This window comes from Pogoniulus pusillus, chromosome 27 (genome assembly GCF_015220805.1).
Source record: "Pogoniulus pusillus isolate bPogPus1 chromosome 27, bPogPus1.pri, whole genome shotgun sequence".
NCBI classification, from domain to species: domain Eukaryota; kingdom Metazoa; phylum Chordata; class Aves; order Piciformes; family Lybiidae; genus Pogoniulus; species Pogoniulus pusillus.
The window spans coordinates 2,117,825-2,143,830 of NC_087290.1; the positions used below are offsets into that span (position 1 = coordinate 2,117,825).

The 26,006-nt window shown below is 56.3% G+C and overlaps 1 protein-coding gene across 3 annotated transcripts; it reads left to right on the forward strand.

Moving 5' to 3' along the window:
- The first annotated feature begins 57 nt into the window (after positions 1-57).
- Positions 58-24,434, forward strand: STYXL1 (serine/threonine/tyrosine interacting like 1). 3 transcript variants are annotated; one of them, XM_064165969.1, is made up of 8 exons: positions 58-224; positions 5,770-5,831; positions 8,909-9,035; positions 13,886-14,031; positions 14,383-14,528; positions 17,156-17,250; positions 19,082-19,191; positions 24,084-24,434. In XM_064165969.1, exons 1-8 carry the CDS (start codon positions 125-127, stop codon positions 24,213-24,215), a joined length of 918 nt encoding a protein of 305 aa, XP_064022039.1. In that variant the 5' UTR covers positions 58-124; the 3' UTR covers positions 24,216-24,434. The 3 variants fall into 3 exon arrangements, with proteins under 3 accessions (XP_064022039.1, XP_064022041.1, XP_064022040.1); XM_064165971.1 differs by lacking the exon at positions 19,082-19,191; XM_064165970.1 differs by lacking the exon at positions 17,156-17,250.
- The last annotated feature ends 1,572 nt before the right edge of the window (positions 24,435-26,006 follow it).

Sequence of the window (26,006 nt, forward strand, 5' to 3'; positions counted from 1 at the left end):
TCTGCGGTGACGTCATCCCCTAGCTACCGCTGCGCTTCCCTAGCAACGGCGCAGGCAGGCTCGGGCCTGGCCGGCGGCGGCCGCGCTCGGCGACCGCGTTCGCACGGCTGGGGACTGCGGCGGGATGGGGATAGAGCTGTGCGAGCCCAGCTACCTCTACAACCTCCTCAACCAGTACCGGCGGGTTTCGCGGCTGGCGGAGCCCAACTACCTCTGCTTGCTGGGTGAGCTCATGGGTTGCGGCCTGCCGCGCTCTGCCCCCCACCCACACACACAGCATCGCCAAGGTTGGAAGAGACCTCACAGATCATCAAGTCCAACCCTTTAGCACAGAGCTCAAGGCCAGGCCATGGCACCAAGTGCCACGTCCAGTCCTGCCTTGAACAGCTCCAGGGACGGCGACTCCACCACCTCCCCGGGCAGCCCATTCCAGTGTCCAATGACTCTCTCAGGGAAGAACTTTCTCCTCACCTCCAGCCTAAATCTCCCCTGGCACAGCCTGAGGCTGTGTCCTCTTGTTCTGGTGCTGGCCACCTGAGAGAAGAGAGCAACCTCCTCCTGGCCACAACCTCCCCTCAGGTAGTTGCAGACAGCAATAAGGTCACCCCTGAACCTCCTCTTCTCCAGGCTAACCAATCCCTGCTCTGTCCCGGTCTGCCACCAGGCCCAGGAACTGAGCTGGGCAGCTGCCTGACACTGGGCACCGGTGGACAGCTGCAGGGAATGGGCTTTATGGGTTCCAGGACGCATGGAAGGGCACTCATTACTTCTTGGAATCACTGGGGAATTGTTGTGGAAGCGTTTTGCTCCTAGCCCTAAACTTACAGAATCACAGGCTGGCTTGGGTGGGCACTTTCCAAAGTCCTCTAGTCCGAGCCCTCTGCGCTCAGCAGGGACATCTGCAACTACAGCAGCTTGCTCACAGCTCCAAACAACCTGACCTGCAATGGTTGCAGGGTTGGGGCAGCTCCCTCCTCTCTGGGCAACTTAAGCCAAGGTCTCACCACCTTTGGGGTAAAAAGTTTCTTCCTTTTCTCCAGTCTGAATCTTCCTCTTTTAGTTTAAAACATCATCCCTTGTGCTGTCACAACAGACTCCACTTGGCCTCTTCCTCTTCTAGTTCAAAACATCATCCCTTGTGCTGTCACAACAGACTCCACTTGGCCTCTTCCTCTTCTAGTTCAAAACATCATCACTTGTGCTGTCACAACAGACTCCACTTGGCCTCTTCCTCTTCTAGTTCAAAACATCATCACTTGTGCTGTCACAACAGACTCCACTTGGCCTCTTCCTCTTCTAGTTCAAAACATCATCCCTTGTGCTGTCACAACAGACTCCACTTGGCCTCTTCCTCTTCTAGTTCAAAACATCATCACTTGTGCTGTCACAACAGACCCCACTTGGCCTCTTCCTCTTCTAGTTCAAAACATCATCCCTTGTGCTGTCACAACAGACCCCACTTGGCTTCTTTGATCTTGGGGAACTTTATATGCCCCTGGGTCTGCTGGTGACAGATGGGATATAACTGTCCCAGAGGGGCAGAAAGATCCTGGCACATGAGCTGGCAGAGCTTGTTGAAAGGGCATTAAACTAGTCTGGAAGAGAGAGAGGGTTAAACACAACAGTACTAGTGACAAACTGAAGGAGGCTGAGGATGGTAGGCCAGAGACAGGGGTGAAACCAGCAGCCTAGCAGAAGTCTATGTACACTAATGCACAGAGTAGGGGTAACAAACAAGCCTTGGTACAAGAGGCAAACTGCAATGTTGTTGCCATCAGAGAAACGTGCTGGGATGGCTCACACAACTGGAGTGCTGTAATCAATGGCTTCAGAAGAGACAGGCAAGGGAGAAGGAGTGGAGGAGTGGCTCTGTACATTAGGGATGCTCTGGATGCCACGGAAGAAGGGATTAAGGATGATCAGGTTGAGTCCTTATGGGTGAGAATTAAGGGGAAGGCCAACAAGGCTGACATCCTGGTTGGAGTCTGATATAGATCACCCAACCAGGAAGAAGAGGTTGATTTATTGTTCTTTAAGCAGCTGGAGGCTGCCTCAAGATCACCTGCCCTTGTTCTGGTGGGTGGCTTTAACACACAAGACTTTTAAGACAACTTTAAGACATCTGCTTGGGGCTTTAACACTGCAGAGAAGAGGCCATTGGAATGGGCTGCCCAGGGAGGTGGTGGAGTCTGTGTGGCTGGAGGTGTTGAAGCCAAGCCTGGCTGGGGCACTTAGTCCCATGGTCTGGTTGGTTGGGCAGGGCTGGGTGCTAGGTTGGGCTGATTCTGTGATTCTAAAAGTCTGTCCTCAGCTTTCTCACCAGCTCTTTTAAGTACTGAAAGGCCACCAAAGATCTTTCCTTACCACAGAATCATCATAGAATCATAGAATCAAGCAGGCTGGAAGAGAGCTCCAAGCTCAGCCAGCCCAACCTAGCACCCAGCCCTGCCCAAACAACCAGACCATGGCACTAAGTGCCCCAGCCAGGCTTGGCTTCAACACCTCCAGCCACACAGACTCCACCACTTCCCTGGGCAGCACATTCCAATGCCAATCACTCTCTCTGCCAGGAACTTCCTAACAACATCCAGCCCAGACCTGCCCTGGCACAGCTCCAGGCTGTGTCCCCTTGTTCTGGTGCTGGCTGCCTGGCAGCAGAGCCCAACCCCACCTGGCTACAGCCTCCCTGCAGGCAGCTGCAGGCAGCAATGAGCTCTGCCCTGAGCCTCCTCTGCTGCAGGCTGCACCCCCCCAGCTCCCTCAGCCTCTCCTCACAGGGCTGTGCTCCAGGCCCCTCCCCAGCCCTGCTGCCCTTCTCCAAACACCTTCCAGCACCTCAGCATCTCTCTGCAATGGAGGAGCCCAGAACTGGACACAGCACTCCAGGGGTGGCCTGAGCAGTGCTGAGCACAGGGCCAGAAGAACCTCCCTTGTCCTGCTGCCCACACTGCTCCTCAGCCAGCCCAGGATGCCATTGGCTCTGCTGCCCACCTGGGCACTGCTGCCTCCTCTGCAGCTCCTCTCTGCCAGCACCCCCAGGGCCCTCTCTGCCTGGCTGCTCTCAGCCACTCTGGCCCCAGCCTGCAGTGCTGCTTGGGGTTGTTGTGGCCAAAGTGCAGAACCCTGCCCTTGGCCTTGTTCAGTCTCATCCCCTTGGCCTCTGCCCACCCATGCAGCCTGTGCAGGTCCCTCTGCAGGGCTCTCCTACCCTCCAACAGCTCCACAGCTGCTCCTAGCTTGGTGTCATCTGCAATCCTCTTCCCATCCCTGGGGCAGCACAGATGCAGAGGAGCTGGAGCCCAGGGGGTCAGAGCAGACTCAGTGATCAGGTGGCAAGCTATGGCACAGGGCAGAGCAGAATGGAGCTGGGGACTGGTGCTGTGCCACACCTGGGTCAGAGGGAAAGAGGCTGGCATCCTTGGTGGGCACACAGGCTCAAGTCAGTGCTGGTGTTTGTTACACACAAAGGCAACTCCCAGCTCCTAGGAAAAATGATCTCTTTCTTGATAGAGAATCACAGAACTATTTGAGTTGGAAGAGACCTCTCAGATCAAGTCCAGCCCTGAGCCCAGCACTGCCAGGGCACCACTGAACCCTGGTCCTCAGCACCACCTCTCTGTGGCTTTGAAACCCCTCCAAGGATGGGGACTCCACCACTGCCCTGGGCAGCCTGGAGCAGGCCTTGACAACTCTTTTGGGGACGAAATGGTTCCTCAAGTCCAACCTAAACCTCCCCTGGAGCAGCTTGAGGCCATTTGCTCTCATCCTGTCACTTGATACTATGGAGAAGAGCCCAACCCCCACCTGGCTGCAGCCTCCTTGCAGGGAGCCGTAGAGAGTCAGAAGGTCTGCCCTGAGCCTCCTCCTGTGCTGATCAAGCCCAGGGCAGTGTTGAGCAACACGAGGGGAGGTTTGTCTAATCACTTTGGTGATTATTGCCTTGATTAGCAGGGAGGCTTTGACCTCCTGCTCTCAGCCCTGGTGTAAGTGTGGGGCAGAGCAGTGACTAATGGCAGACTTTGCTTCCCCTGGGAGAGCAACAAGGCAGAGGTGAGCTGAGGCTGCCTGAGCTGCTGGGTAGATGATTTCTTGTCTCAGCTGCAGCTCCCTGCAGCAGCAGCTTAATTCCTGTGCTGTGGTGGCCTCCTCTGCTAGGCTGGGCTGCTGGAGGAGGTCGTTAGCAACACTGACTGTGTTAGATGCCTGCAGTAGCCTCTGGGTCTGTGCTGCTTGGGCAGGAGCTTGCATCTGAGTATTCCTTTGGGCTTCACAGATTGCAGCAGGGTGGGAAGGACCCTCCAAGGTCACCCAAGTTGTTGTCAGAGAGAGTGATTGGCACTGGAATGGGCTGCCCAGGGAGGTGGTGGAGTCTGTGTGGCTGGAGGTGTTGAAGCCAAGGCTGGCTGGGGCACTGAGTGCCATGGTCTGGTTGGTTGGGCAGGGCTGGGTGCTAGGTTGGGCTGGCTGAGCTTGGAGCTCTCTCCCAGCCTACTTGATTCTATGATGGTGATGATCTTATCTAAGTCCCCTGCAGTCAACAGGGACATGTCCAACTAGAAGAAGCTGCCCAGGGCCGTGCTGAGTCCACCAGCTGCACCCTCTGGGCAGCCTGTTCCAGTGTCTCACCACTCTCATTGTGCAGAACTTCCTCCTGATGTCCATCGTGAACCTGCCCTGCTGCAGTTCCAAGCCATTGCCCTCATCCTATCCCCACAGGCCCTTCTGAACTGTCCCTCCCCAGCTTGCCTGTAGGTCCCCTTCAGATACTGAAAAGCAGCTCTAAGCTTTCCCTGGAGCCTTCAGTTCTCCAGGCTGAGCAGCTCTAACTCTCCCAGCCTGTCCCCACAGGGGAGGTTCTTCATCCCTCTGATGGCCTCCTCTGGGCCCTCTCCAGCAGATCCATGTCCTCCTTCTTGTGCTGGAGTCCCCAGCTGGCCCCAGCCCTGCAGCTGAGGTGTCCCTAGAGCAGAGCAGAGCAGAGGGGCAGGATCTGCTCTCTCCATCTCTGCCCACACTGCTTTGGCTGCAGCCCAGGATGCCGCTGCCCTGCTGGGCTGGCAGTGCCCATTGCTGGCTGCTGTGCAGCTTCTCCTCCAGCAACACTTCTCCAGGCTGAAGAGCTCCTGCTCCCTCAGCCTGTCCCCCCAGGGAGTGCTTGTTGTGTTCTGGTAGTGAAAGGTCTCCATTTCCCCAAGGGGAAGCCTTGTGCCTGGAGACTGGGAGAAGTCTGTCAGGTGTTGCCTTGAGTCAGACCTGGCTCCACAGGGCAGCAGCACTCTCACTGTGCAGAACTTCCTCCTGATGTCCAACCTGAACCTGCCCTGCTGCAGTTCCAAGCCATTGCCCTCATCCTGTCCCTACAGACCCTTCTGAACAGCCACAGAATCATAGAATCAGGCAGGGTTGGGAGGGACCACAAGGATCATCCAGTTCCAACCCCCCTGCCATGGGCAAGGACACCCTACCCTAGAGCAGTCCCTCCCCAGCTTGCCTGTAGGTCTCTTTCAGGTGTTGAAAAGCAGCTCTAAGGTTTCCCCGGAGCCTTCTGTTCTCCAGGCTGAACATCTCTAACTTCCTCCTGCTCTCCAACCTAACTCCAACCTCCTTTCAGGGAGCTGTAGAGTGAGAGAAGCTCTCTGCTCAGCTTCCTTTTCTCCAGGCTAAAATCTCAGTGCCTGGCTTGCCCCTGCCTGACCCACGAGGAAGCTTTTTTTCCCCCCCTTTAAGCCATGAAATAAGCCAACTGCTGTCTCCTGGTGGTTGTTTCAGACGCCCGCAGCCAGCGTGAGTACAACGAGAGCCACATTGTGACAGCTCGCAGGATACTCCAGGTGAGGAGGTTGCTCTTTGTGTAAACCACTCCTGGATTTAGCAATTAGTAGCCAACCAAAACCGGTTTAACCTCCCTCAGGACATGCCACAGCTTCTTCCTTCCTCTTTTCAACCTTTTACTCTGCTCTCCTGAGGCTGTGTGCAGTTCTGGAGCACCTAACACAAGGACATAGAACCGTTGGAGCCAGTCCAGAGGAGGGCCACGAAGATGCTCAGAGGGCTGCAGCAGCTCTGCTCTGAGGACAAGGCTGAGAGAGTTGGGGCTGTGCAGCCTGGAGAACAGAAGGCTTTGAGGAGACCTTGGAGTGGCCTTCCAGGATCTGAAGTGGGCTACAGGAAGGCTGGGGAGGGACTGTTGACAAGGTCTGGACATGACAGGAGGAGGAGGAGGAATGAATTTGAAGTGGCAGAGGGGAGATTGAAAGTGGATGTTAGAAAAGAGTTCTTTGCAGTGAGGGAGGTGAGAGACTGGCACAGGTTGAAGGTGGTGAGACAATGACACAGGTTGAGGATGGTGAGACACTGGCACAGGTTGAGGGTGGTGAGACACTGGCACAGGTTGAGGATGGTGAGACAATGACACAGGTTGAGGGTGGTGAGACACTGGCACAGGTTGCCCAGGGAGGTTGTGGAGCACAGAATCACCCAATGTGATCTTCGATCACATTGGGTGATTCTGTGCTCCACAACCTCCCTGGAGGTGTTCAGGACCAGGCTGGATGAGTCCTTAAGCAACCTGTGCTGCTGGGAGGTGTCCCTGCCTATGGACCTGGCTGAGCTTTGAGATCCCTTCCAACCCAAACCATTCTGTCATTCCCTATTCCATTCCTGCCACTGGGGGGGGGGATGTGCTCTGTCGCGAAGCAAAGGTGACTTCAGAGGCTCAAAGCTTGGCAGCTGAAGGAGCTGTGGCAGCAGGAACACCTTGCACAAGAGCACAGGCACTGTGGCCTTGCCTCTCCAGGGACAGTCCTGGCGGTGGCACCGCCGTGGCTCTTGCATCAACCCAGTGCGGTTTGCGTCACTGCTGCTCGTGAAGTCACACAACTGTTTGGGTTGGAAAAGGCCTCTGAGATCATCCAGTCCAACCAGCAGCCTGACACCACTCTGGCCTTTGAACCATGTCCCCAAGTGTCATGGCCACTTTGCTTGAACCCCTTCAGGGATGGGGACTCCACCACCTCCCTGGGTAGCCTCTGCCAATCGCTCACCACTCTTGCACCAGAGAAGTTGTTCCAAATCTCCAACCTAAACCTCCCCCAGGGAAAACTTGAGACCATTTCCTCTCCTATCACTTGATCCTAGGGAGAAGAGCCCAAGCCCAGCTCACTGCAACCTCCTTTCAGGGAGTTGTGGAGAGCCAGAAGGTCTCCCCTCAGTCTCTTTTTCTCCAGGCTGAACACACCCCAGCTCCCTCAGCTGCTTCTCCCCAGCTCTGTTCTCTAGATCCTTCACCATCTTCATTGCCCTTCTCTGGACTTGCTCCAGCCCTTCAATGTCCTTCTTGGAGTGAAGGACTCAAAACTGAACCCAGCACTCAAAGAGTGCCCATTCCAGGGGGATAGTCACCTCCCTTGTCCTGCTGGCCACACTATAGCAGGCCAGACTGCTGGTGCCCTTCTCGACCACCTGGGCACACTCTGGCTCATCATCAGCCATTGTCAACCAACCCCCTCAGGTCCTTTTCCACCAGGCAACTTCCATCCACTATGCCCGCAGCCTTGGGCCATGCATGGGGTTGTTGTGACCCAAGTCCTGTTCAATATCTTTACTAATGATCTGGATGAGGGGATTGAGTCCAGCAGCAGTGAGTTTGCAGATGACACCAAGCTAGGAGCAGCTGTGGAGCTGGTGGAAAGTAGGAGAGCCCTGCAGAGGGACCTGCACAGGCTGCATGGGTGGGTAGAGGCCAAGGGGATGAGACTGAACAAGGCCAAGTGCAGGGTTCTGCACTTTGGCCACAACAACCCCAAGCAGCACTACAGGCTGGGGCCAGAGTGGCTGAGAGCAGGCAGGCAGAGAGGGAGCTGGGGGTGCTGGGAGAGAGGAGCTACAGAGGAGGCAGCAGTGCCCAGGTGGGCAGCAGAGCCAATGGCAGCCTGGGCTGGCTCAGGAGCAGTGTGGGCAGCAGGACAAGGGAGGTTCTTCTGGCCCTGTGCTCAGCACTGCTCAGGCCACCCCTGGAGTGCTGTGTCCAGTTCTGGGCTGGTCAATTGCAGAGAGCTGCTGAGGTGCTGGAAGGTGTTTGGAGAAGGGCAGCAAGGCTGGGGAGGGGCCTGGAGCACAGCCCTGTGAGGAGAGGCTGAGGGAGCTGGGGAGGTGCAGCCTGCAGCAGAGGAGGCTCAGGGCAGAGCTCATTGCTGTCTGCAGCTGCCTGCAGGGAGGCTGTAGCCAGGTGGGGTTGGGCTCTGCTGCCAGGCAAGCAGCACCAGCAGAAGGGGACACAGCCTGGAGCTGTGCCAGGGCAGGTCTAGGCTGGATGTTAGGAGGCAGTTCCTGGCAGAGAGAGTGATTGGCATTGGAATGGGCTGCCCAGGGAGGTGGTGGAGTCTGTGTGGCTGGAGGTGTTGAAGCCAAGCCTGGCTGGGGCACTTAGTGCCATGGTCTGGTTGGTTGGTTGGGGCTGGGTGCTAGGTTGGGCTGGCTGAGCTTGCAGCTCTCTTCCAGCCTGCCTGATTCTGTGATTCTATGATTCCAAGTGCAGGGCCCAGCACTTGGCCTTGTTGAACCTCACCCCATTGGCCTCTGCCTGTCCAGATGTCTCTGCAGATCTTTCCCATCCTCCAGCAGCCACCTAGTTTGGTGCCATCTGCAACCTGAGGGCATCTCAACTGCCTCATCCAGATCACTGATAAAGACAACTGGTCCCAGCAGTGAACTCTGAGGACCACCACTACTAACCACCCACCAACTGCACTTAACTCCAGTTCTAAGCAGGTCCATTAGCATCAAGCCCAGATGTAGCCCCAAAGCCATCCCTTGGCTGCAGAGCAGGAAGATGCAAGATGTCAGCAGTTCTGGAGCCACGGAGGAGTGGAGCTGTGCTGCTGACAGACTTCCTCTCTGGTTTTGGCAGAGTCCAACAGGGGAGTATCTGGTACCAGATTCAGAGGAGCTGAGGTGTGTCAGACACTGTGTGGTGTACGACTGTGAGACCAACTCCTTGGACTGCTGTGACTACGAGGAAGAGGAGGGAGAAAAAGGTACATGTGAGCCCTGTTGGTGATGGCCTCACTGCTGCACTGATGTTGCTGCCATTCCTCATTTAGTTGTAATGAGCTTACTGGGAGAGACAAGGAGTTAGCCAGTGTGATGTGAAAAGCACATACCTGGGGAGTCCCTTCCCCTCTGCCCTAGGGAGGCCACATCTGCAGTGCTGGGTCCAGTTCTGGGCTCCTCAGTTGCAGAGAGCCAGGGAAGTGCTGGAGAGAGTCCAGGGAAGTGCTGGAGAGAGTCCAGGGAAGTGCTGGAGAGAGTCCAGGGGAGGCTGCAAAGCTGCTGAGGGGCCTGGAGCAGCTCTGGAAGGAGCAAAGGCTGAGAGCCTGCAGAAGAGCAGCCCCAGAGGGCATCTGAGCAAGTGTCAGGCAGGAGGTTGGCTGTGCAGAGGAGGAGCAAGTTGTTTGCTGTGAGGGTGCTGGAGGCCTGGAGCAGGCTGCCCAGAGAGGCTGTGGAGTGTCCTTGTGTGGAGAGCTTCCAACCCCCCTGGCACTGTGCTGCTGGGCAAGCTGCTGTGGGTGCCCTGCTGGAGCAGGGGGCTGGTCTAGATGATTCCCAGAGGTCCCTTCCAGCCCCACCATGCTGGGATTCTGGGATCTGTGGTCTGCCTCTGGTCTTTCCATCTGCTGAGTATGTTCTCAGGATTCCAAAATCCACTCCTGGTTCCCTGTCTGGTTCCTGATTCCCTCTGAAGCCCCTTGGCACACCTGGGCCCTTGCTCTCTCCCTGGAGGTGTTCAAGACCAGGCTGGATGAGTCCTTGAGCAACCCGTTCTAGTGGGAGGTGTCCCTGCCTATGGCAGGGGGTTGGGCTGGATGATCCTTGAGGTCCCTTCCAACCTAAACCATTCTATGACTCAATGAGCTCTTTCTTTGTCCACATATCACTGAGCTGAGGCTTGCCCAACGTTTGCTTTTCAGGGAGCAGTGCTTCAGACACTGAAAAGCCTAATTCAGGTTCCCTGTGTTCCCAGAGCGAGTCCTTCCCCCTCTGAGGGCTACAAAAGGCTTTCACATTGTCCCATTTAACAGGGCTTGGCTGTGACAGGAGTGGTGACCTGATGCAGTTCACTGAGAGATGTGAAGAGCTGCAAACTTTCCCCATCTGATTGTTCAGCCTTCCTTCACCCGTGGAAGTGTTTTGGCATTCACACAGCCTTTGGCAAGGAGATCCTGAGGCTTGGTTTGGCTCCTGGCAGCTATGCAGAGGTTACTGTAGGCTTCAGCAGTGATTTGTGTCATGTTAAGAGCAAAATCAAAGAGGGTAAGGGAATGAATGAATGAATGAATGAATGAATGAATGAATGAATGAATGAATGAATGAATGAATGAATGAAGCAAGGGGCTCATAAAGACTCAGTGATGAGGGTGTGAGGGAGCAAGAGTGGCTTTCATTGTGCTGATCTAAAGCAGGCACAGCTGGAGGCAAGAGAGGGTCATAGCTTCATGGAATGGTTTAGGCTGGAAGGGATCTTAAAGCTCAGGCAGTTCCAACCTCCTGCCATAGGCAGGGACACCTCCCAGCAGCACAGGTTGCTCAAGGACTCATCCAACCTCACCTTGAACACCTTCAGGGAGGTTGTGGAGCACAGAATCACCCAATGTGATCTTTGATCACATTGGGTGATTCTGTGCTCCACAACCTCCCTGGGCAACCTGTGCCAGTGTCTCATCACCTTCAACCTGTGCCAGTGTCTCATCACCCTCAACCTGTGCCAGTGTCTCATCACCCTCAACCTGTGCCAGTGTCTCACCACCCTCACTCTGTAGAATTTCTTCCTTTCTCCAGTCTCAATCTCACTTCTCCCAGCTCAAAGCCATTCTCCCTCATCCTGGCACTCCCAACCCTTGTCCAAAGTCCCTCCCCAGCTCTCCTGGAGCCCCTTCAGGTACTGCAAGGTTCCTCCAAGGTCTCGCTGGAGCCTTCTCCAGGCTGAACAGCTCCAACTCTCCCAGGCTGTCCTCATAGGGGAGGTTCTCCAGCCCTCTGATCATCTTTGTGGCCTCCTCTAGATCTGCTGCAGCAGCTCCAGGGCTCTCTTGAGAGAAGCAGGGGGAGCAGCCATCTGACATCATGTGCTTGGCTGAGGGGAGGGTTTAAAGTGCTCTTGAGGAATTCATCCAAGATACCTCTGTCTGCAGCCACAAGCACCTGCATTTAGGTCACTATGACCCCATGAATGCTTCAGGCTTGGGGCAAAGTGGCTGGAAGCTGCCCAGCAAAACAGACCTGGGAGTGTCAGTCAAGAGTGGCTGAAGATGGGCCAGGCTGTGCCCAGGTGGCATCAGCAGCCTGGCCTGGGTCAGCAATGGTGTGGCCAGCAGGAGCAGGGCAGGGATTGTGACCCTGGACTGGGCACTGGTGAGGCCACAGCTGGAATCCTGGGGTCAGTTTTGGGCCTCTCATTCTGAGAAGGACACTGAGGGGCTGGAGCAGGTCCAGAGAAAGGCAACAAATGTGGGGAAGGGTCTGGAGAACAGGGCTGGGAAGAAGCAGCTGAGGGAGCTGGGGGTGAGCAGTCTGGAGAAGAGGAAGCTGAGAGCAGACCTCATTGCTCTCTGCAGCTCCCTGAAAGGAGGCAGGGGCCAGGCAGGGTCTGTCTGTCTCCCAAGGAACAAGACAAGAGGAAATGAGCTCAAGTTGCCCTAGGGGAGGTTTAGGTTGGGTTGGACCCAAAAGGGTTCTCAAAGAGTGGCACAGGCTGCCCAGGGCAGAGGTTGAATCCCCATCCCTGGAGGTGTTGAAAAGCCACAGAGCTGTGGTGCTGAGGGCAATGCTTTAGCCTCAGCCTTGGCACACTTAGGGACTGGTTGGACTGGATGAGCCTAAAGAGCTTTGCCAACACAAATGATTCTGTGGCTCTTTCCTTCATTGCCTAACCAAAAGGCCCCCCAGGAAACAAAGAGTCTTGGATTCAAGGAAATAAGAGCACCCTGTTATGGGGACTTGCTACAAGCATTTGCCCAGGGATAAGGGGAAGGGAGAAAATGCCTTATCTAGAGCCATAAAAGCAACCAGGAGAGGAATAAACCCTCAGGACAAGAGCTGCAAAGCAGCACAGTGAAGGAAAACTTTGCTGTGAGGGTGCTGGAGGCCTGGAGCAGGCTGCCCAGAGAGGCTGTGGAGTGTCCTTGTGTGGAGAGCTTCCAACCCCCCTGGCACTGTGCTGCTGGGCAAGCTGCTGTGGGTGAGCCTCATCTCCAGAGATGCCTTCCAGCCTCCACCATGCTGGGATGCTGGGATCTGTGCTATGCCTTTGGTTTTTCCATCTGTTCAACAGGTTCTTAGGCCTCAAAACCTCAGGCCTGGCTCTTTAGCCATTGCTTGCAGCAACAGCAGCTGAGAATCACAGAATTAAGCAGGTTGGAAAAGACCTTCAGGATCATCCAGTCCAACCTAGCACCTAACACCTTCTCATTAACCAAACCCTGGCACTGAGTGCCTCATGCAGGCTCCTTTGAAACACCTCCAGGCACGGCCACTCCACCACCTCCCTGGGCAGCCCATTCCAATGCCAATCACTCTGACAGGAACTTCCTAACAACATCCAGCCTAGACCTGCCCTGGCACAGCTCCAGGCTGTGTCCTCTTCTTCTGTCCCTGGCTGCCTGGCAGCAGAGCCCAACCCCACCTGGCTACAGCCTCCCTGCAGGCAGCTGCAGGCAGCAATCAGCTCTGCCCTGAGCCTCCTCTGCTGCAGGCTGCACCTCCCCAGCTCCCTCAGCCTCTCCTCACAGGGCTGTGCTCCAGGCCCCTCCCCAGCCTTGCTGCCCTTCTCCAAACACCTTCCAGCACCTCAACAGCTCTCTGCAATGGAGGAGCCCAGAGCTGGACACAGCACTGCAGGGGTGGCCTGAGCAGTGCTGAGCACAGGGCCAGAAGAACCTCCCTTGTCCTGCTGCCCACACTGCTCCTCAGCCAGCCCAGGCTGCCATTGGCTCTGCTGCCCACCTGGGCACTGCTGCCTCCTCTGCAGCTGCTCTCTCCCACCACCCCCAGCTCCCTCTCTGCCTGGCTGCTCTCAGCCACTCTGGCCCCAGCCTGTAGTGCTGCTTGGGGTTGTTGTGGCCAAAGTGTAGAACCCTGCACTTGGCCTTGTTCAGTCTCATTCCCTTTCCTCTGCCCACCCATGCAGCCTGTGCAGGTCCCTCTGCAGGGCTCTCCTACCCTCCACCAGCTCCACAGCTGCTCCTAGCTTGGTGTCATCTGCAAACTCACTGCTGCTGGACTCAATCCTCTCCTCCAGATCATTAGTGAAGGTATTAAAGAGGACTGGGCCCAGCACTGATCCCTGGGGCACAGCAGCAGTGACTAGTGAGGAGTCAGCCTGCTTGTAATGCAGCTTTCCACAGAGCACTGGTTGAGATGGAACTGGAATTTGGTTGAAATTTAAGGAAAATTTGGTTGAAATGGAAAAGGAATTTGGTTGAAATGGGAGGGAGTTTGGTTGAAATTGAAGGAGAATTTGTTTCAGATGGAATGTGGTTGAAATGGAAAAGGAATTTGGTTGAGATGGGAAGGGAATTTGGTTGAAAGGGAAGGGGAATTTGGTTGAAGTGGAAGGAAATTTTGGTTTAAAATGGAATTTGGTTGAAATGGAAAAGGAATTTGGTTGAAATAGGAAGGAGTTTGGTTGAAATTGAAGGGGAATTTGGTTGAGATGGAAAGGAATTTGGTTGAAAGGAATTTGGTTGGAATGGAAAGGGAATTTGGTTGGAATGGGAGGGAATTTGGTTGAGATGGAAGGAGAGTTTGCAGCTGGTGTCAGCAGGCCAGAGATGAGCCCTGGTGCAGGTGGAGACTCACATAACCTGCCCTGGCTTTTGGATCTCCCCAGCTGCTGAGGAAGGAGCTGCCCTCCGGCATGCCCAGGGCCTGGACCAGTTCACACACCACCCTGTGCTGGTCCTGAGGGGAGGATACCAAAGGTTCTCAGCTTCCTATCATTTCCTGAGGACTCAGAAGGTGCTGTGGATGCCTCAGGTGAGAGGAGATCTATTTGCAAATAGAAGACATCAGCACCCACATTCAGCTGCTGCTGGCTCCTCAGCTGGAGCAAAGTGGTGGTGTGAACCCCACCTGAAAGGAGTTTCAAAGCAACCAGCTGGAATTTAGACTCACAGAATGGTTGCTCAGGGAGGTTGTGGATGTCCTCCTCCCTGCAGGTGTTCAACACCAGGTTGGACAGGGGAAAACTTCATCAAGGCTTCATCCAACCTCACCTTGAACATCCACAGTGCATGTTCAGCTCTTCATGACTTCTCTTTAAGACCTTCCCAAGCTTCCAGGAGTGAATTCACACTAAATCAAGCCTCTTGGTTTATCTCTCAACAGGAATTAGACAACTTTCAGCCATACCCTGTAGAAATATTGCCTGGGAAATTATATCTGGGCAATTTCAAGCAGGCCTGTGACCAACAAATCCTGAAGGATCTGAAGATCAAAGCACAAGTCAACATCTCTGAACAGCCTGCAGCACTGTAAGTCTGCTGAGGTGTGCCCTCAGGGGTGTCTGTGACAAAAGGCAGCTGGCACAGCACACAGAGGAGTTGGTGCCAGTGAAGGTCCAGGACAGCTCCGTGGTTCACTGCACATTTAAGTGCTGCTTCCTGCTCATGTTTTTAGCCTCCAGAGTTAGCACAGCTGCAATGCAACCCTGCAGCCCTTCTCCATGAGGTGGCTGGATTAGGTGAGGTGAGGTCTTGGAGGCTCTTGGCATGCAAAGTCTATCCCATGGCACCATCCTTGGGGAAGAACTTAGAGCTCTGAGTGGCTTTAAGAGCAACCAACCTCAGAGTCTTTGGGAACAGAGCTCTGAGTGGCTTTAAGAGCAACCAACCTCAGTGTCTTTGGGAACAGAGCTCTGAGTGGCTTTAAGAGCAACCAACCTCAGTGTCTTTGGGAACAGAGCTCTGAGTGGCTTTAAGAGCAACCAATCTCAGAGTCTTTTGGAACTTAGAGCTCTGAGTGGCTTTAAGAGCAAACAACCTCAGAGTCTTTGGGAACTTAGAGCTCTGAGTGCCTTCAGGAGCAACCAACCTCAGTGTCTTTGGGAACTTAGAGCTCTGGATGGACTTAAGAGCAACCACCCTCAATGCCTTTGGGAACATAGAGCTCTGGATGGATTTAAGAGCAAACAACCTCTGTAGAAGGTTAAATTTCTGGTGGTTCACAATCTTGGTCACCTGAGTCTGTAACCATGCTGGAAATGTCACTTCTTACAGTGGCCTTTGTCAAGGTGATGACCCACACAAAGCATAGACTCAGAGATTCACAGAATGAGTTGAGTTGGGTTGGAAGGAACCTTAAAGTTCAGCCAGTTCCAGCCCCCTGCCATGAGCAGGGACATCTCCCACCAACCCAATCTGCTTAAAGCTTCATCCAGCCTGGCTTTGAACACCTCCAAGGAGGAGGACATCCACAGCCTCCCTGGGCAACCTTCAGGTTGTGAATGTCCTCCTCCCTAGGGGTGTTCACCACCAGGTTGGACAGGAAAAACTTCATCAGGGCCTCATCCAAACTCACCTTGAACATCCACAGCCTCCCTGGACAACCTGTGCCAGTCTCTCCTCACCCTCACTCTCAGGTTTCTTCCTCATCTCCAGTCTCAATCTCTCCTCTCCCAGCTCAAAGCCATTGTCCCTCATCCTGGCACTCCCAGTCCTTGTCCAAAGTCCCTCCCCAGCTCTCCTGGATCCCCTTCAGGTACTGTAAGGCTTTGACTTTCTTCCTACTCTCCAGTCTAAAGCATGAGCAGATTCAGTTGGCAGCCCAGTGCATGTGTACCAACAGACCTATCTCATGCCACTGGCTCCAGAAGAGAACATCAAAGGTCTCTGCCACCTTGGGTCATCTTCCAGTGCCCTCTGCACATCCTGCTGAGATCTGAGCATCTCCAAAATTCCTCACCAGTGTTTTGCTCTGAGTTGAGCTCTCTGGGTTCATGGGGGGAGGAGGAGGATGTGGTCATGGAAAGCTACCTGAAGGGAAGTGGGGGCTGTGTCCCCCAACCTACCAGGATATGTACTGAAGGCTCTCCTGCTGTCAGCTCATCTGTTTGCACTGAGCTCTCAGCTGAAGGAAGCTGTCAGGGAAGACACTGATAATGCTCCCAGGGATCTCAGCAATCCCAGCAATTCCCTCTAATGAGAGATGTGACCTTCACCCTCTGCCCTGCCAGCTGCTGTGGCTGCCTGGCTGGGGCACGGTGCCAGCAGCCCTTGGTTCTTGCCTGCCCTGGAGGCCACCAGGCTGCTGTGGCCAGCTCTGAGAGGAGGCAGAAAGTCTGCTCAGGCCTCCTGGGTTTTGTCCTCATCTCTCAGCAGCCTTTGCCTCTGTGATCTGGAAGCATAGAATCAGTGTCCCAGAATGTCAGGGGCTGAAGGGACCTCCAGAGCTCAGCCCAAGCCCTGCCACAGCAGCAGCACCCAGAGCAGGTCACACAGAGCACATCCAGGCAGGGTCTGAGTATCTCCAGAGAGGGAGACTCCACAGCCCCCCTGGGCAGCCTGTGCCAGGCCTCTGCCACCCTCACAGGGCAAAAAATTCCTCCTCAGGTCTCCATGGAACTTCCTCTGCCTCAGCTCCCACCACTGCCCCTTGTGCTGGCACTGGCATCCCCCAGCAGAGCCTGGCTGCAGCTCCTGGCACTCACCTGCACACATTGATCACCACTGCTGAGGGCACCTCTCAGCTCCTCTGCTCCCAGCCCCAGCTCCCTCAGGCTCTCCTCCTAACAGAGCTGTTCCCTTCCCTCCAGCACCTTTGTGGCTCTGTGCTGGACTCTCTCCAGCAGTTCTGTGTCCCTCTGGAACTGGGAGCCCAGAGCTGGACACAGGACTCCAGATGTGGCCTCAGCAGGGCAGAGCAGAGGGGCAGGAGAACCTCTCTCACCCTACTCACCACTGTCCCAGAATGGCATTGGCTCTCCTGGCCCCCAGAGCACATTGCTGGCTCAATCCAGCTGCTTCTGTATGCCAAGCAGCTCTTGTCCCACCACAGCAAACCCCTCACCCTCGTGTTGGTGATGACCACGGTGAGAAACTCCTGTGTGACAGCAGCTCACCTCCAACAAACACAGCTTCTCAGGCTGCCTGATCTTTCCCAGCTCTGCAGAAGGTGGCAGATACCTCCAGGTAGCTGTTCCAGATTCACTCGAAGCAGATCTCCTTTCCTCCTTCGCCAGCATTTGTCACTTCATAGGTGAGTTGCTCCCGGTGGGGAACTCCTGACACCTTGCTCCCTCTGGGCTGTGAGTTGGGAGGGATTGCAGCTCCCTCAGCAGGAAGCTCAGGCAGGAGGGTTTGAATCTGTGCAGATCAGCATCTTCCCCAGCAAGTCAATAGCCTACCAGATAGCAGAGCTGCCTCACCCCCCAGCAGGGTGGGCAGAGAGAAGGTCTGAGAGGGCACCAGCCCCAAGCCGCTCTCTGGAGGGGAGTTCTGCTCACTCTTAACACCTCATTCTGCTGACAGTGAGCTGTCCTGAAAGGCTTTGCTGCAGGATGTCTGCCAGGGCTGCACAGGATTCCCTCCCACTCCTTTGTTCTCAGATAGAATCAGAGAATGGGTTGGGTTGGAAAGGACCTCCAGAGCTCATCCAGTCCAACCCCCTGCACCCAACAGGGACATCCTCCACTAGAGCAGGTTGCTCACAGCCTTGCCCAGCCTCACCTTGAATATCTCCAGGGATGAGGCCTCAAACACCTCCCTGGGCAACCTGTTGCAGTGCTGCAGCAGCCTCCTGGGGCAGAACTTGTTCCTCACATCCAATCTCAGTCTGCTCTGCTCTCATTTCTAACCATTGCCCCTGCTGCTGTCCCTGCAGGCCTTTGGGAACAGTCCCTCTGCAGCCTGCTTGGAGCCCCTTCAGGTACTGGCAGGCAGCTCTGAGGTCTGCCTGGAGCCTTCTCTTCTCCAGGCTGAGCAGCTCCCAACTCTCCCAGCCTGTCCTCACAGCAGAGGTGCTGCAGCCTCCTGCATACAACCCTTTGACTCCTTCCAGCCCAAATCTTCAGCCAGCAGAGGTTTATGTGAGCAGGAGCCTGACAGGCATCAGAGGGTCAGCAGGGACATCCTGCACTGGCTCAGGCTGCCCAGAGCCCTGCCCAGCCTCCCCTTGAATATCTCCAGGGATGGGACCTCAGCTACTTCCCTGGGCAACCTGTTGCAGTGTTCCAGCACCCTCATGGCAAAGAATTTAGGCTTGGGTTCAATGCTTCCAAGCTTTCAGGAAGAAATTTGAGTAGGTGATGAGATGCTGAGCAGAGCTGGTTGGTTCTGGTGGAGCACTCAGTTGTCTGACGCTGATGTGTGACAGAGCTTCAGCTGGTCACTGTCACTTGGTTCTGTTCTTGTCAGACACCTTCCCATGCAGAGGAGTTTAAAGGCAATTTAGGAAAGATGTTGAGGTGCTGGAAGGTGTTTGGAGAAGGGCAGCAAGGCTGGGGAGGGGCCTGGAGCACAGCCCTGTGAGGAGAGGCTGAGGGAGCTGGGGGGGTGCAGCCTGCAGCAGAGGAGGCTCAGGGCAGAGCTGATTGCTGCCTGCAGCTGCCTGCAGGGAGGCTGTAGCCAGGTGGGGTTGGGCTCTGCTGCCAGGCAGCCAGGGCCAGAAGAAGGGGACCCAGCCTGGAGCTGTGCCAGGGCAGGTCTAGGCTGGATGTTGTTAGGAAGTTCCTGTCAGAGAGAGTGATTGGCATTGGAATGGGCTGCCCAGGGAGGTGGTGGTGTCCCCACTCCTGGAGGTGTTTAAGAGGAGGCTGCATGAGGCACTTAGTGCCAGGGGTTAGTTAGTTAGGAGGTGCTGGGTGGCAGGTTGATGGGTTGATGATCTCAGAAGTCTTTTCCAACCTGCTCAGTTCTGTGACTCTGTGACAGGAAGGCGAAACCTCCACAGAAACAGGAGCTGGCAGTGCCCATCTGCTGCTGTCAGGGTGCCTGAGCCTTCCTGTCACTCAGGTTGCTGGCCTGACAGTGCTGTCACTGCACCAGTGGAGCCTGCAGTGCTGATCTGTGGCTGTCCTTTCTTTGCTCAGATGCTCAGCAGGAGGGTGGAGCAGTGCTGCTGTTCTCCAGCCTGGGCATCAGCCGGAGCAGCGCCGCGGCCATGGCCTATCTGATGCACTCCTGCCAGTTCTCCCTGAAGGTATCTCAGCAGCTCACTGCCCACTGGCACCACAGCTTGGTTCTGCTCCTGGAGCCTCAGCACTCTATCATTGAATGGCCTGGGTTGGAAGGGACCTCAAAGCTCAGCCAGTTCCAACCACTCTGCCATGGGCAGAGACAGTTCCAAGCAGCACAGATTGCTCAAGGCCTCATCCAACCTGGTGTTGAACACCTCCAGGGAGGAGGAGATCCACAACCTCCCTGGGCAACCTGTGCCAGTGTCTCACCACCCTCAACCTGTGCCAGTGTCTCACCACCCCCACTGCAAACAACTTCTTCTTAACATCCAGTTTGAATCTCCCCTCTGCCACTTTAAACCCAACCTGCAGGTTGCCCAGGGAGGTTGTGGATCTCCTCCTCCCTGGAGGTGTTCAACACCAGGTTGGACAGGAAAAACTTCATCAAGGCCTCATCCCACCTCACCTTGAACATCTCCAGGCTGGAACCATCCACAACCTCCCTGGGCAAACTGTGCCAGTCTCTCCCCACTCTCTTGGGGAATAAATTCTCCCTAATGACTGATCTAAATGGAGGTTCTTCAGTTCCAAGCCATCACCCCTTGGCCTGGCACTCCATGCCTTTGTGTGAAGTTCCTCTCCAGCTCTCCTGTAGCCCTCTTCAAATACTGAAAGGCCACCAGGAGATCTCTCCAGGCTGAACAGCCCAAACTCTCCCAGCCTGTCCCCACAGGGGAGCTTCTCCATCCCTCTGATCATCTTCTGATCTCCCCTCCCAGCCCTGCAAGGCCAACAGAAGGTCTCCCTGCAGCCTTCTCTACTCCAGGCTGAACATCCCCAACTGTGCCAGCCTGGCTCACAGCAGAGCCCTTCCAGCCCTGCCAGCACTGCTGTGGCCTCCTCCTGCCTGCTGCAGCAGGTCCCTGCCTGTGCTGTGCTGAGCACTCCAGAGCTGCCCCAGCACTGCAGGAGGCTCTGAGCAGAGCACAGCAGAGGGGCAGAATCCCCTCCCTCAAAGTGATCTCCTGCAGGCTACCTTTCCTGTGAGGGTAACAAACAATATTAGATGAGACTGCAGGAGGTGGCTTGGGCATGATCTGGGATCTGTGAGTCCTCACCTCTGGCTCTTGCATTCCCCTCCTTAACTACAGGGCTGTAAAAACTAAAGCTGTGGTTACAGAACTCAGCATCTCTGCCCTGCTGCAGCTGAGGAACAGAGCAACTGGAAGCCACTGGAGTGAATCCCAGGGGACATCCAGAAAGCAGAGCTTGCAGGGCTCTGGTTTAACACTGGCTTCAGCATCAGCACTTCTGATTGCTCCAGAAGCAGCTCCCCTCCCACTTGACAGACCCTGGAGAGCTCTGGAATGGGCCCAGGAGGGATTCATAGATTAAGAGAATGGTTTGACTTGAAAGAGAACTTAAAGTTCATCCAGTTCCAACCCCCTGCCATGGGCAGGGACACCTGCTACCAACCCAGGCTGCTCATCCAGCCTGGCCTTGAACACCACCAGGGAGGTGCAGCAAAAGGGGAAATCTCTTCCTGTCACTGGCTGCCACTGGGCAACTTCAGGCTGAGCCTGCCAGCAGGGCTGCAGCAACTCAGGAACAGAGTAACTGGAAGCTACTGCAGTTAATCCCAGGGGAAATCCAGAGAGCAGAGCTTGCAGGGCTCTGGCTCTTGCTTGCTGCATCTGCTCTTGCTTGCTTCTGCTGCCTGCTAACCATTCCCTCCCGAAGCAGGACAAAAGTCAAGGCTGGTGCTTGCAGTTTCTCCTAGCTGGTATCAGCAGGTTGGCCTCAGCACTTTGCCAAGTGCCAAGGGAAGGAGAAGGGAAGGTTGGCAGGGCAGTGGTGAGCTGTGACTCACCCAGGCAGTGCCTGCTTACTGCTGGCTGGGCAAAGCCTCCCTGGGGAATTAGCCTGGCAGGTGAGGTTGTTCCTGTGCCATCCCTCAGCCAGCGTAGGCAAAGACCTTTGAAAGCTTCCAAGTGCCCATCCTGGCACCAGTGCTGTTTAACGTCTCCATCCATGACACAGGGATTGAGTTCACCCTCAGCAAGCCTGCAGGTGGCACCAGGCTGAGTGGTGTGGTTGACACATGTGAGGGACAAGATCCACCCCGAGGCACCGGAACAAGCTCAAGAAGTGACCCTCATGAGGCACAACAAGGTCAAGTGCAAGGTCCTGCCCCTGGGTTGGGACAACCTCCAGTATCCATCCAGGCTGGGGAAGGAGCAGCCCTGAGGAGAAGGCCTTGGGGGTGCAAAGCTGGGCAGGAGCTGGCACTGAGTGCTGCCAGCCCAGCCCCAGCCTGCCCTGGGCTGAGCCCCAGCAGGGTGGGCAGCAGGGGCAGGGAGGGGATTCTGCCCCTCTGCTGTGCTCTGCTCAGAGCCTCCTGCAGTGCTGGGGCAGCTCTGGAGTGCTCAGCACAGCACAGGCAGGGACCTGCTGCAGCAGGCAGGAGGAGGCCACAGCAGTGCTGGCAGGGCTGGAAGGGCTCTGCTGTGAGCCAGGCTGGCAGAGCTGGGGGTGTTCAGCCTGCAGAGGAGAAGGCTGCAGGAGACCTTCTGGTGGCCTTGCAGGGCTGGGAGGGGAGATCAGAAGATGATCAGAGGGATGGGGAAGCTCCCCTGTGGTGCCAGGCCAAGGGGGGATGGTTTGTCCTGAAAGAGGGAGATGGCGAGTGGAGAGAAGGGAGAAATGTTTGCCCCTGAGGGTGGGCAGAGCCTGGCCCAGGCTGCCCAGAGAGGTGGGAGCTGCCCCATGGCTGGCAGCAGTGCAGGTCAGGTTGGCTGTGGCTGTGAGCAGCCTGCTCTGGCTGGGGCTGTGCCTGCTGGCTGCAGGGATGCAGTGGATGGGCTGGGAAGGTCCCTTCCAGCCAACCCAGTCAGCAACTCTCTGGCTCTATGAGAGATGCAAACACAGCAGCCCCAGGACGTGCAGCTGCCCACAGTTAGCAGTCAGTGAGTGAGTGGATCGATTGGGCTGTGGGGGCTGGAGACATCCCCGAGGTGCACTTGGAGAAGTAAGTGCTGGAGGGTCAGGCTGGGAGCCTCTGAAGTCACTGAGCTTGGAAAAGCAGTCCCCTGGAGCACTGTCTCCTGCCCTTTGCTCTCACGGGGCTTAAGCAACCCCTGAGCCTGGTGGGCAGGCTGGGAGCTGAGCGTTGCTGGGCAAGCCCAGGGAGGCAGCTGGAGAGGAGCAAAGTGCCACTGGGGCACCTACCCTGCGTGCAGCACGGGTCCTAATGAGCAAATAATTAAGCTGGCTGTAATTAATGCAGTAGGCTAAGTGCAAGGTCACAGCTGTGACCAAGCTGAAAGGTGATGAAGCTTTGTTGGTTGTCTGTGAACAGCTGACACAGAGTCATGAATTGCCAGGGCTGGAAGGGACCTCAAGGATCATCCAGTTCCAACTTCCCCTGCCATAGGCAGGGACACCTCCCACTAGATCCAGTTGCCCAGAGCCACATCCAGCCTGGGCTTAGAGACCTCCAGGGATGAGGCTTCCACCACCTCCTGGGCAACCTGTTCCAGTGTCTCACCACCCTCACGCTGAACAACTTCTCCCTAAGGTCTAATCTAAACCTACCTTCCTCCAGCTTGGATCCATTTCCCCTGATGCTATCTCTACCTCACTGCCTTGCTAATCACCCACGGGAGGAACAGCATTTTGGGGGTAGAGAATCCAGGAGTGGATCTCTGTGCCTGGGTGAAATGACACCAAGTGCCTGGCAGGCAGTGAGAGCAGCCTGAGCTGTCCTGCAGCAGGGGAGCAGAGCCTGAAGGTGGCTGCAGAGGTCTCTGAAGTCCTGCTTAATACTCTGATGATCATCTTTTCATCAGTGCTGTGGCCAGTGGGACCGAGGGCACCCTCAGCAGCTGGCACCCAGCTGAGTGGTGCTGTCCATGGGCTAGAGGGACAGGATAGCATCCAGAAGGTCCTGGACAAGCTGGAGAGGTGGGCACAGGGGAACCTCATGAGGTTCAACGAGACCCAGGGCAGGGCGCTGCACCTGAGTCAGAACAACCCTCGGTGCCAATGCAGCCTGGGGGCTGGGGAGATTGAGAGCAGCCCTGGGGAGAGGACTTGGGGCTGCTGCTGGCTGAGAAGCTGCACAGGAGCCAGCAATGGGCACTGCCAGCCCAGCAGGGCAGTGGCAGCCTGGGCTGCAGCCAAGGCAGTGTGGGCAGAGATGGAGAGAGGGGACCCTGCCCCTCTGCTCTGGGGACACCACCTGCAGGGCTGGGGCCAGCTATGGGGACCCCCAATACAAGCAAGACATGGAGCTGCTGGAGTGGGTCCAGAGGAGGCCATGGAGATGATCAGAGGCTGGAGAAGCTCTGCTGTGGGCACAGGCTGAGGGAGCTGGGGGTGTTCAGCCTGGAGAAGAGAAGGCTCCAGGCAGACCTCAGAGCTGCCTGCCAGTACCTGAAAGGGCTCCAAGCAGGCTGCAGAGGGACTGTTCCCAAAGGCCAGCAGGGACAGCAGCAGGGGCAATGGTTTGAAATGAGAGCAGAGCAGACTGAGATTGGATGTGAGGAACAAGTTCTGCAGCAGGAGGCTGCTGGAACACTGCAGCAGGTTGCCCAGGGAGGTGTTTGAGACCTCATCCCTGGAGATATTCAAGGTGAGGCTGGGCAAGGCTGTGAGCAACCTGCTCTAGTGGAGCATATCCCTGTTGAGTGCAGGGGGTTGGACTTTGTAGGTCCCTTCCAACCCAAACCATTCCATGATTCTAAACTCGCATCTAGATCCAGGCTGTCCCTGCCTTGACAGGCAAAGATGTCCCTGCAGGGTCTTGCTGTGCCACAAACCTGTGTCACCCAGCAGGGAACTGCTCCCTGCACGTCCCCCAGCTTCACTTTCAGCTCCAACTCCCAACGCTTCTTTGCTCCCCCTCTGTTCACAGCGAGCTTGGAACCATGTTCTGAAATGCAAAAGCAATGTGAGACCTCACCGGGGCTTTGTGGAGCAGCTCTCAGCCTGGGAGACCCAAATCTACGGGACCAGGGTCACAGATGTCTCTGAACCCAACTACTGACAGCCAGGACAGCAGCCAGGACAGCAGCCAGGACAGCAGCCAGCCAGGAGAGCAGCCAGCCGAGCAGCCAGCCGAGCAGCCAGGACAGCAGCCAGCAAAGCAGCCAGACGAGCAGCCAGGACAGCAGCCAGCCGAGCAGCCAGCAAAGCAGCCAGGACAGCAACCAGCCCAGCAGCCAGCAAAGCAGCCAGGACAGCAGCCAGCCAAGCAGTCAGCTGAGCATCCAGCCGAGCATCCAGCCCAGCAGCCAGCAAAGCAGCCAGGACAGCAGCCAGCCAAGCAGTCAGCTGAGCATCCAGCCGAGCATCCAGCCCAGCAGCCAGCAAAGCAGCCTGCCCCTGCTTTCTACCAGCATCTGAGTAGAAGGTTCCTTGAAAAAGAGATCTTAATGTGAGAGCAACTTCTTCTTGAGCTCCATGTGGGGCAAGTTTTGGAGCCATTTGGGACCTCCTCCATGCTGTGGAAGGTGTCAGTTTGGGCAGGGCTTGTCCCTGCATCCTCTGTGTGCTTCTCAGCTGCCTGCAGGCAGGACTTGGCTTCCCTCCCTGCATCCTCTGTGTGCTTCTCAGCTGCCTGCAGGCAGGACTTGGCCTCCCTCCCTGCATCCTCTGTGTGTTTCTCAGCTGCCTGCAGGCAGGACTTGGCCTCCCTCCCTGCATCCTCTGTGTGTTTCTCAGCTGCCTGCAGGCAGGACTTGGCCTCCCTCCCTGCATCCTCTGTGTGTTTCTCAGCTGCCTGCAGGCAGGACTTGGCCTCCCTCCCTGCATCCTCTGTGTGCTTCTCGGCTGCCTGCAGGCAGGACTCTGCCTCCCGAAGCCCTGCTGGCTGGCTTGGTGAGTGACAGCAACCTTCCCAGGGGCCACCCTCTGCTACGACAGCCAAACCTCTCAGCATGGCTCAGTCCTCATCCACACCCATCGACCCTGCCCTGTGTCCCCCAGACTCAGTCCTACCCTCTCCTGCCACCCTGCCTGGGAATTCCTCACCTTGACACCACGAAATAAACCACCACAGGAAAGGCTCCTGGGCTGTCCCTGTGCCCATGCTGGGCCAGGCTGGGGGCAGCGGTGGCCACCTGAGGGCTGTGACAGGGCATGGGGGAGGCAGCGAGGAGCAGCAGATGTGGCACGGGGGGGCCGTGCTCTGTGCTTTGCTGCCCTCGGGGCTCTCCCGAGGGTCAGCTCCAGCAGCACACTCGAGGGGGTTGTCTGTGGGGCCAGCAGTGGGAGTGAACCTCTGGTCTGTTCCCTCAGCCTTCAGAGCAGGGTCCCTCCTGCCGCGCCAGAGCAGCAGTGCTGCCAGAGGGACTGCAGCATGGCCAGAGGAGGGCAACGAAGCTGGGGAAGGGTCTGGAGAACAGGGCTGGGGAGGAGCAGCTGAGGGAGCTGGGGGGGTGCAGCCTGGAGAGGAGGAGGCTGAGGCAGAGCTCATTGCTGTCTGCAGCTGCCTGAGAGGAGGTTGGAGCCAGGTGGGGGAGGTGGGGGTTGGGTTCTGCTCCCTAGGGACAATCAGAATCAGACTCCCAGCCTGGGCTGGCTGGAAGGGACCTTCCCAGCCCATCCACTGCATCCCTGCAGCCAGCAGGCACAGCCCCAGCCAGAGCAGGCTGCTCACAGCCACAGCCAACCTGCCCTGCACTGCTGCAGCCATGGGGCAGCTCCCACCTCTCTGGGCAGCCTGGGCCAGGCTCTGCCCACCCTCAGGGCCAAACATTGCTCCCTTCTCTCCACTCTCTCTTTCACTCCAAACCATCCTCCCCTTGGCCTGGCACCACAGGCCCTGAGCAAAACT